This window comes from Penaeus vannamei, chromosome 13, assembly GCF_042767895.1.
Source record: "Penaeus vannamei isolate JL-2024 chromosome 13, ASM4276789v1, whole genome shotgun sequence".
Lineage (NCBI taxonomy): Eukaryota > Metazoa > Arthropoda > Malacostraca > Decapoda > Penaeidae > Penaeus > Penaeus vannamei.
In genome coordinates, this window is record NC_091561.1 from 8,455,508 (window position 1) to 8,468,007 (window position 12,500).

At 34.1% G+C, this 12,500-nt stretch overlaps 1 protein-coding gene across 1 annotated transcript in view; it reads right to left on the minus strand.

The window, feature by feature from the left end:
* The window catches only part of fuss (SKI family transcriptional corepressor fussel), an 89,971-nt gene that overhangs the window by 7,601 nt on the left and 69,870 nt on the right, over positions 1–12,500 (minus strand). Inside the window, exon 8 of the mRNA XM_070128911.1 lies at positions 9,691–9,928. Coding sequence (XP_069985012.1) covers positions 9,691–9,928 — 238 coding nt within the window. The remainder of the gene's footprint in view (positions 1–9,690; positions 9,929–12,500) is intronic.

A 12,500-nucleotide genomic window follows, 5' to 3' on the forward strand; every position in this document is an offset into this window, starting at 1 on the left:
CTCTCCTCCCTCCCCACCCCCATCTCTCACCCTCTCCCACCACCCCTTCAACCCTCCCCTCCCTCCACCCCTACCCAATACCCTCTCCCTTCCCTCCACCTCCTTCACCGCTCCCCTCCCTCCACGCCCATCACCCCTCCACCCCCATCACCCCTCCACTACCACCCTCCCCACCCCCCTCTCTCCCCTCTCCCCCCGATCCAAGTTGCGGTAAAAAGACCTTCTGCGAACTCACACACACACACATATATATACATAGCGTGCGAGGCTTTTCCGGCACGTCCAAGGTGTTCTAAGCAAGGAGCAGCGCCACCCTCACACAGCGGCCACTAATTACAACTCTGGTCCTATCGGTTTGATCTGTGCGTGCGCGCGTGTGCGTGCGTAGGTAGAGGAAGTGAGTGTGTGCGTGTGTGTGTGTTTTAATGCGTATGTGTTTGTGTGTGTTTGTGTGTGTGTTTGTGTGTGTGTGTGTTTGTGTGTGTGTGTGTGTGTGTGTGGTGTGTGTGCGTGTGTGTGGATGAGCGGTAAATTTCTTAGGAGGGATACAGGTACTTAATTGGTCGTTACTTTCTATATTCGGTTCAGGTTTTTTGTACTCGTGCCACTATATAATTTTTTCTTCGTATCCGTCTCTGTGTATTTTTTCCGTGTATAAGAACACACAGATGTAAGTGTATGGAGTTTTGTGTGTTAATACGTATGTTTTTATAAGTACGGCCACGTAAAGTATATCTAAGTGTGTAAGTCCTTACACTTGGAATACCATTAGCTCAGCTTCCCATGCATTTCCGCCAATACATGTACGCGTCTTCATATGTATGTGAGCAGATGTACACATGCACGTGTCGAGGCTGTCCTGGCCGGCGTGTGCACCCTGACATGAGGATTCTGTATACGTGATCATTTATTCAAAGCCCAATAATTCATCACCATTACACAAGTGCATCACTTTGTACGCCCAATTGTGGAACATTTAACCATTTCCCACAGTCGAGGCTCACAAATACAGCTGCCAATGCATTAACGTTCAGTAATATTCATACATTTGTTTGCAAAATTTCCCCAGCGTGGTATAACAGATGGCGCTGGCACCCGTCGGAGGGTTAGTGCCGGGGTGCCTCCAGCCCCCGGGGATGCGGCAGGGGCACCATCATCACCATTCTGGCATCACCATTTCTTCGGCGCTTTCATCACCCCCTTCTGTTATATGTGGATTGCCGTCTCGTCACTGTCGCCGTATCGCCCATTTGGCACTACGACTGCAGCCATCAACCACAGTGCCATCGTTTCCGCGTTCGACTCCCACAACCCTTGTAGAAAAGGTATGAATGAGAATGGATATCTTCACAATACAAGAGATGTATTTGACCGGTTTCGATTGCGTCTTCATCAGAAACCGGTCAAATACGTCTCTTGTATTGTGAAGATATCCATTCTCATTCATGCCTTTTCTACGTTTGTCAACATGGAGACGTCCCCCGACCCTCTCCATCGCCGCAGCCTGCGAGAGATTCCCCACGCCCGCCCCTGCCGCACTTTCGCTCCGACGCCGCCTGCGTTCCCTCGCCGTTTCTCAAAGGAAACTCATTATTGCTCAAAGCAGGGATGGAAACGCACGAGGCTCTTACTCTAACAAATAGAGCCCCATAAACTGCGTTATTTCTCGTTGGGACACCATTCCGAGGGAGCAATTCATGTAACTGCCGCCGGAGCTGTGTATTGTATGTGTTAAGCAGATTGGCTGTCGCCGCCGACTTTATGGTTATATTAGCAAGGGACGAGAATTCCGTACGGTCCTCTCGTGCTCTCTTTTCTCTGCCGTACGGACGTAGAACCTGCCGTGCTCTTTCTCCCGTGCCGTAGCGTTCATGCGGTGATCGAAGGGCCTTGTTCTTGTGTAGAGTTCATTGTTCACCTTGTTCATGTGACACTTCTGATCTATCGTGTCATATTACTGCTTGTAATGTTACTTTATTTGTTGGGAAATCTAGCGTGTCTTTCGGATCATTTTTGTAACTATGGAATGCATGACGATGTCGTGATTAAGGCACCATTTTGTCCTTTCCTTATTCCGATTTTTTTCGTCCTTATCTTCCCATCATGTATGAAAAATATATGCAAATTCCCGGCCATTCCTGATAAAATCGTCTGGAAATGTATAACCCGAATGTCATACGAATTTTGGAAATCATAAAAACTTTGATTTCTAATTCTGAATAGTCCATTCTTTTTCCTGCATCTTAAAAAGTACGTAATCACAACACGTGCTAAAAAAAAAAAAAAAATTAGACTGTGCATGATGGAGAGAAAATGGTTGCTGGTTAAACAGGTGCCCAGACACGTCCAATTGCGAGACAGTATTATTGGCAATCCTGGGGAAGCAGGTATGGTTGGCACGCCTGATGAAACGCTATTAATGATTGGCACGAATGGTGAGTAATCTCCTGCTGGCAAACCTGGCGAAGGACGTGCGAATCGACCGCGGAAACGCACGAAAACACTCACGAACATAGATCAAAGAAGAAGCGCAGAGAATCGAAGCCGAGGAGGTAATTAAAAAGCCAGGGAGTTCCGGCAGGCGAGAGAATGGCGCGGCGGCGACCATATCGGCAGCGGCGGCGGCGGCGGCGGCGGCGGCGACGGCGGGCAGCCAAGGAACCTCAGCGGGAAGCCCCCCCCCCCTCCCAATTACCCGCCGCGGATGTTATCGCCCCGTCGCCGTCACGCTGGAAATGGTTGTGCTGTAATTAAGCCTGGCATGGCTCCCTTGGCACCTATCTTCCTCCGCCGTGACCGGTGCCACGGACACGCGCCTCGGTACTGATTTGGCGGCGCCGGGAGGTCCGTGTCCGTGAATCGTAAGGCGACCCGAATCCCCGCCTTGATATCGCTCGCTTATTTAAAATTCTAAAGCCATGATTGCATGTGTTACAGCTGTGGCGGAGATCTTGTCTTGGGGATATTTCACCCGGAGCGGCACATTACGCGGAATTAATTTGTTTCTGTTTTCTTGTTAATCAAATCATTCTCTTTCCTTCTCTTTCTTTCTTTCCTCTCTCCCTCTTCCATTCGTTCTTCTCCTTTCATCTGTCCCTGTCTGTTTCTCTGTCACTGTCTCTGTCATTGTCTCAATCTTGACCCTTTCTCTCTCTCCCTCTCTTTATCAGCTGTTGTCTTTATCACTTGCTCCATTTCCGTCTTCATTAGCTGTCCTCGTATTCATATATCTTACTCTTTACCCTCCTTCCTCTCTTTCTATACCAGACCGAACATCACCCACATCGACCCCTAATTAAAGAAAAGAAAAGAAAAGAAAAAAAGAAAAGAAAAAAAAGAAAAGAAAAGAAAAGAAAAGAAAAGAAAAGAAAAGAAAAGAAAAGAAAAGAAAAGAAAAGAAAAGAAAAGAAAAGAAAAGAAAAGAAAAGAAAAGAAAAGAAAAGAAAAGAAAAAAGGAAAGAAAAAGGATAATATTGTCTTTCATTATGCCACTTGAGAAATTGTAACTAGACATCCTTCTTTATAGTGAAACAGTGATAACACAGTAATAACAGTGATATAAAACATGTACAACCTAAATACTGCCATTTTTTTCCCTTACATTATGTCTCCGCCCACACATATGCTCACACGCGCTCTATTTCCGAAAATGTAATAATTCCGAATCAAATATGAAATTCAAGATAATGACTATTTTTTTCGGACAGTCATCAAAGAAAAAAAAATCTTGTACCATCTTTTTTCTATTTTTTTTGTTATCTCATCTGTTTATTTATTTATCATTATTATTTTTTTTGCGTTTAGGATGCGTGCTCTGACCCATGTTGTCTGTCTAATCAGGGCAACATAGTGGTTATGCGGTAGATTATTGTATGGGGGAAAGGCTGTGGTATGCGTGGTAAGGACACGCATGAGTATGGTTTATAAAGCATGCGTATCAGAGTGGTGTGTAGTAGAGTTATATCTATATCTATATATATATGTTTTTATATGGTGTTTATTGTATTACTTATCTATTTGTTATTACCGTCTGATGAGGAGTGTAGTTAGATCGAAACGTGAGATTTTTTTCTCCTAACTGCCACTGCACTTTTAGAAATTTCGTACGTCTTTTAAAACGATTATTTTACTTGCCAGTGACTTAAAAAAAAGGCAAGAAAGTTAATTCGTACGCGTGAAGTGGAGACCATTTGAAAGGCGGAACGTGCTGTAATTAGGAACAAATTGCAAGACGTAAATGAACTTGATAATAAAATGTAACGCGAAATAATCCTTATTAACTCCATCAATTTTCGCGAGCGATGAAATCTACCATTAGATTCCCCCCCCTCCCTCACCCCCCCCTCCCCCTTTCACACCCAAGGAAAAAAAGAGAGAGAATTAAAGATCGACGGATAACCAGCATTCAAGCCATTAAAACTTCCCTTATCAACAGCCAATTTTTAAGTGTAATTTTCCTCCCAATTTCACATGACCTTTAATCACCCCAGAAAACAGACAACACAAGTGCGTGACGTTCTTAACACAGACACTAAAGAACATATGAATGGCTTATCATCAGCTGATAACAGGCAGAGGGCCCAATGGGGGATTGTTAGCGGCCGAAACTCTTGGGTAATTACCGCCCTAACTGGCAACGAGGAGAAAGGGGTCAGCGCTAAATACAGTCACTTGGTTCAATTGGCTGAGCTGTGTATAAGGGTGACAGCAAGTTCTTTATGAAAGTATTAACGTTGCTGTATATATTTTCGTTATTATTGTTATTATGATTATCTTTATTGTTATTATTATTATTGTTATTATCATTATTATCATTATCATTATCATTATTATTATTATTATTATTATTATTATTATTATTATTATTATTATTATTATTATCATCATCATCATTATCATTATTGATATTATTATTGTTATTATTAGTAGTAGTATTGTTATTATTATTGCTATCATTATTGCTATCATTATCAATATAACTATTATTATTATGATCATTATTATTATCAGTATCAATATTAATTTTATTATCATATATTATTATCATTCCTATCATTGATATCCTAATGATTATCAATAATGATATTACTATTGTTGTTGTTATTATTATCATTATTATCATTACTATTATCATTATTATTATTATTATTATTATTATTATTATTATTATTATTATTATTATTATTATTATTATTATTATAATAATAATTATTATAATAATAATAATAATTATTATTATTATTATTATCACTATTATTGTAATCATCATCATCATCATCATCGTCATCATAATTGGCATTATTGTTTTGTTATAATATTATTAAAGACAATGACAAATAAAAGAATTTGAGCAGTAACTGATAATTCCGATATTGATAATAATTATTATAATAATGTAATACTAACAGTTGCAATAATATTCATTATAATAATAGTGATTATAATGATAATGATAATAAGACTAAGGAGAAAAATTGGTAATAATGATGATAATCATAATGATAATAATAAAGATAATGATAATATCAGCGAAAATGATAAAAGTTATATTGATAATTGTAATAATGATAATGATAATAATGATAATATCTATAACGATAATGGTAATGATAATAAATAGAAAAGTGATAATTATTATAATAATAGCAATAAGAATAACAATAATTATTAGCATTATCAACATTACAATAATAATAATGACAATGATAACAATAACAAAAAGGATTACAAAATAATTATAGATATAGCTAACATTGATAACAATGATAATAATGATAATGATAGTAGAAGACCGGATAATGATAATGATAGTAATGGAAATGGTAATGATAATTATTATTTCAGCCTTTATTATCATCATTATTAAAACTATCATTATTATTATTATTTTTAATGCTGTTGTTATTATCATTATCATTATCATCATCATTCTTATCATCATTCATTTAATCCTTATTATTACTATCATCATTATTTTAATTATCATTATTATCATTATCATTATTATTATTATCACCATTGTTATTATTATCATTCTTATCATCATCACTACTATTATCATTATTATTATTATTATCATTATCATTATTATCATTATTGCATTATCATTATCAATAACATAACGATGAAAAATATAATAACGATTATTATCATAACCATTCTTATTATCATTCTTATTATTCTTATTATTGTCATTATCATCATTACTATCGTTTTTTATCATTTTATTTTCATTATAATTATTTTTTTATTATTATCATTACTATCATTATTATTATCCTTGTTATCATTATCATTTCTATCATTGCTATTCTCATTGTGATTATCATGATCATCACCATAATTGTCCTTCTCATTATTATCATTATTATTATTATCATCATCATTATTATTATCATTATTAATATTATTATTATTATTATTATTATTATTATTATTATTATTATTATTATTATCATTATTATTGTTATTATTATTATTATTATTATTATTATTATTATTATTATTATTATTATTATTATCATTATCATTATCATTATTGCCATCATCATCATTATCATTATTATCATTATATCATCATCATCATTGTCTTTGCAATTGCTATTGATACTACTACTACTATAAATACAAGTGCTACCACTACTACTACTATCATTATAACGTTTGTTATTATTACTATCATTATTCACTTCATTATCATAATTGGTATTTTCTCACTTTTGTTATTGTTAATATCATCACTGTTATTAATATTATCATTATCATTAATATTGTTTCTGCTATTAGTAATACTAAGAATATCAATAATAATAATGATATTTCTGACAATAATCATAATGATGATAATAATAATAACAATAATGAGAATAATGATAATGATAATAATGATGATGATGATAATAATAACTGATAGTATTATCAGTATCATCATCCCTATTATCATTATCATCATTATCATTATTACCGTCATCATTATCATCATTATTATCATTATTGTCTTTATGATTATCATCCTCCTTATTGTCGTTGTTGCTGCTGTTGCTTATGATCATATTCATCATAATCATTATCATTATAATAATAATTTTCGTCATCATCATCATCATTATCATTATCCTTATTCAACAGCAAGTACAAGAATAGTAAAAAATACATAACAGTGACAATGGTAATAAGAACAAGAAGAACAACAAGAACAATAATAATAATAATAATAATGATAATAATAACAATAATGATAATGATGGTAATAATAATGATAATAAGACGATTAAGATAATTATGATAAAAGGATAATGATAAAATAAGGATACTACTACTAAGATAATAAGAGTGATAATAATAATAATGACATTAGTAATGATAATGATAATGAAATTGATAATTATTATTTCTATTATCATTATGATTACAATAATATTGATTATTGTAATAATGATAAGAATAACAATAGTAATGAAAATAATGATAATAATAACAATTGTCATGATGATGATACTGATGATATTTATAATGATAATAATATAAAGGATAATAATAATTATAACAATAAGATAAAGCCAATAAAAATGATAATAATGATAATAATAACAACGATGATAACAATAATAACTATGATTATAATGATAATAGGGATAATAATAATATGATAATGATAATAATAATAATGATAATAATAATAACATTAATAATGATATTGATAATGATAATGATAATGATAATAATAATAATAACAATAAGGATAATAATAATGATGATAATAAGGATAATAATAATCAAATAAAAGAATAATGAAAATGATAATAATAATAGCAATAATGATGATAACAATCAAATTAAAGAATAATGAAAATGATAATAATTATAGTAATAATAACAATAATAATCATGATGATAATGGAAATAGTAATGATAATGATAATAATAATAATAATAATAATAATAATAATAATAATAACAGTAATAGTAATAACAATAATAACTACTATTACTACTACAATAACGATAATATCACTAATAATGATGCTGATTATGATGATGATGATGATAATAATAATAACAATGATATTAATAATAACAATAATAATAATAATAATAATGATAATAATAATAATAATAATAATAATAATAATAATAATAATAATAATAATAATAATAATAATAATAATAGTAATAATAATAATACAGATAATAATAATAAGGATAATAACAATAATAATAATAATAATAATAATAATAATAATAATAATAATAATAATAATAATAATAATAGAATAACCATGATGATATCAGTAATAATAATAACAACACTCCTAGTAAGATAATAGTAATATATTCATTATCATAAAAAATTATAATGATAATCATAATGATACAACAACACCTACTATGATTACTTCTACTACTGCTACTACTCAAAATGATAAAGATAATTATGATATTGATAATGATAACAATAGTAGAAATAATAAAATTATCCATAAGAACGATAACAATAATAACTAAAAGGATGATAATAACAATAATGATAGTAATGATAATAATAATGATGATAATAAGATAAAAATAATGATAATTAAAATAATGATAATAATGAGAATGTTAATAGTAATAATGATAACAGGAATGGTGATATTATTATTATCATTTTATTATCATCATTATCAATATAATTTTAATTATGAATGTTATTACTATTATCATTTTCTATATTATCATAGCCATTGCGATTATTAATTATTATCATTATTACAATAATTCTTCTTCTTATCATTATTATTATCATCATTATTAGAATCGTTGTTGCCATTATTATGATCATTATCATTATAATTATCATCTTTTTGTTATCACTATTGCTATCATCATTATTTTCATGATTATAATTTCTATCATTTTGATTCAATATTTATAATGAAAATACTAATGCTGCTACTACTGTTAATACTAATGATAATGATAGTATTAACCATTGTCATTTCTACTATCAAAATAGTAAAACATAATGATAATAATAATCATGATTGTAACTAGCAGAATAAAAAAACTGGAGTGATAATAGTGATAATAATGACAATAAAGATAATAATAACGATAATGACAAAACAATAAAAAAGATGCTACTGCTCCTTCCACTATTACTAATGATATGATAATAATTACAATGCTGATAATGATTATAGCAAGAATAATATAATAAAGCAACAACAACAACAATAATGATAATAATAATGATGGTAATGATAATAATGATAATAATAATAATAGTAATAATTATAATAATGATAGTATTAATGATAACGGTGATAATGATAATAATAATAATAATAAGTATAGCAATAATCGTTATATCATGTGTACTACAAATAATTATTACTGATATAATAGCAATGACCATAAAGATGATAATGATAATGATAGTAATAGCAGTCATTGCTCATTATCTATATAATTACTCGCTTAAACATGTTTTATCCGTGTCTGTGAGTATGTACTATGCTTCCCTCCCTAACTCTCTTCTCCCCCTCCCCCTACACCCTCTCTCCCCCCCTTCCCTCCACGTCCACGCCCACTTCTTGCAGAGCGACGGCAACCCGCATTGCAAACTCCCCCCTCCCCCCTCCTCCGGTCCCTGTAACCCCCCCCCCCCCCCGCCTAAGGGAGACAGCGAAACGGAGAAGCGCAACTCACCTTTAGTCAGATGGTGTGCGGGTTGCAGCGCCGAATGGAGGCTGTGGTGGAGGCTGTGGTGGAGACTGTGGTGGAGGTGGGAGGTGTAGGTGTACTTGAGTCTCGCCATTTCCTGCTCCACTCTCCGCCTCGCCTCGACCTCCCGCAGAAGGAAGAGCCGGAGGCGGGGATCGTCTTCGGCAGCGGCGGCGGCGGCAGCGGCGGCGGCGGTGGGCGAGTCGCTTGCGGGAGGAGGGAGCTGCGGAGGGCGAGGTTGTGCGGGCGGGAGAGGGAGGGGGAGGGAGGGGAAGGGAGGGGAGGGGGGAAGAAGAAGAGCATTGGAATACAATCGTTATTTCTCAGTGTTTATGATTTATTAATATCATCCTTCCACAGCTAAAAAAAGAAACACATCATTTTTAACGATTGCTATCTACCCTTGTTAGCCTCGTCCCTCCGCTCACACCGCTACTTAATATCTCCTCCAGCTAAACATCACGCTAATTACACCCTTGAAGAAACAATAGCCCCTCCGTCGGACCATTGGCAGCCTCTCATCTCCACCTAGCTGCGCCTCTCTCCTCGCAGCATCTTAAGGCTAATTATTACAGATCCCAGCGTCTTGGGTAAACACTCAGACACTCAAGATTCCTTTCTCGTCCTTCGAACTCTGACTAGCCTCCTTCTCTCGGTTGTCGATAGATAGATGGGTCGATAAGATAGATAGATCCATAAATAGCAGGGGAACTGGTAGATCGACTGGTGAATAGGTCGATAGATAATATGTTAACGGATAGGTCGATAGAGATGAATGGATCGATGGATAATAGGCTGATAGATTGATAGATAATATGATAGATAGATTTATAGATAGATTGATAGATAATATGATAGATAGATTGATAGATAATATGATAGATAGATTGATAGATAATATGATAGATAGATTGATAGATAATATGATAAATAGATTGATAGATAATATGATAGATAGATTGATAGATAATATGATAGATAGATAGATAATATGACAGATAGATTGATAGATAATATGATAGATTGATAGATAATAGGCTAATAGATAAATCTTTAGATAAATAGAAGAAACATACAGACATGAGAGGTAAATAGACAGACACAGATTTGCACAGAAAGCAAAACTGGTGAATAGAAACACAGAAAGAGAAGAAGAGAGCCACGGCAATAACATCTCAAGAAGAAAGGCAAACAAAGGAAAATACGGAAGTTTTGGTCCAGGAAAGTTATGTATTTACTCAAGCAATTATCTTTCATCGAAGATAAGACTGTCGAGCTTTTCTGATCGGAAATGTTACTGGATATCTTCTCGAAGTCAAATTGTACAGAACAGTAAAGATGTCGTCTGCAGTGATGGTATATACTCTTTCCAAAAAATAAATGTGATACATTGTTACTATATTTTTGTGCCCCCATGATTAGTGTTATTTATGATTAGTATTACTATTGTTATTATCATTAGTATTATATTTCATGTATTGCATTATCAAGCTAGTAAATACTGAGTCATACTTGAAGATCTTCATAGATGTATATTGTATATCATTGTATAGATAGCTTCGCTCGAATACCGAGTAGTCCCTTCTAAATTGCATATGTTATTGGCCTCAGGTCAAGGGTTGCTGCTTCGTGACCCGAGTCAGAAACGCTCTTCAGAACCAAGGAACTAACTCAACCTTCCAATGACGTCACACTGGCAGCAGATCTAGTCAAGTTCTCGCCCTTCTGTGACGTCACCAAAGGCTGGACTAGCTTCCCACGCTCTCTTTCAAGGATTCTGCCTGCTTCTTAAACTCTCTTTAAGTAAAGTAGTAAATATGCATACACACGGAGTTTCTCTGACCACCCACATCATTATAACTTCAAAAATGCTGATGATTTTTTTATATGGCGATTTTTAGCATCAAGATTTTCACTGAGATTCTAGCCTCCACAAAAGACGGTGAATAGGTCTTTAATCATTTGGCATTTAAAAGTAATGTTATAAATGCCAACCAGCTGCCACTCACATATTGCCCCGACTTCATATGATTCCCATATAATAAATTCATTGGTTATAGAACCTCTGAAGACACAAACACATACACACACACAAGACACACATACACACATACACTGGTATATATCATCTATAACACTGGGATATACACGCCCTTCGTGTACACCGGTGCACACCCGACGCCTCACCACGGCAGGAACCCGAGCTCCACACCTCAAGTAATTAAGCAGGCAAGAGAGAGACTCCCTTACCAGCACGACGAAGGCAAGACGCCACCGACACGGGACCGTCTCTTTATTAAAAGCGTTTTAAGCGGGGAACTTCACTCGTCAAGTGAGGTATTTATACGATTTCGCTTAACATCTTAAGACCTGACGCGGCTTGACTTGGTGATGGCTGGAGATGTTCCGTTCCCATGGTAGCGGCTTCGTTCCCGTACCTCGCTCTAACGCCTTCGAATACACGTGTTAGCTTAAAACCGGTAAATATTCTATCACAAGACCAAGTGTTTCATGTCATCAGTCTTTTATTTCTTGAGTTGATTTTACAAAATTTAAAATGCACCCCAAACGAAGTGGGATAAGGTAACAAATGCATTTCAAACTATATTGATATCACAATGCAAACACACCTTCACTCGTTTTTTATGCTAAATACTACGTCGCACGACATAGCGAATATGAATATCATTCAACAAAATTGACGGTATATATAAACAAACACCTGATGTAAGACAATTGCGCAAGAAGTCAATTTTCCATAGAACTATCCAGCAAATGCAGTGGACTCCGGCAAA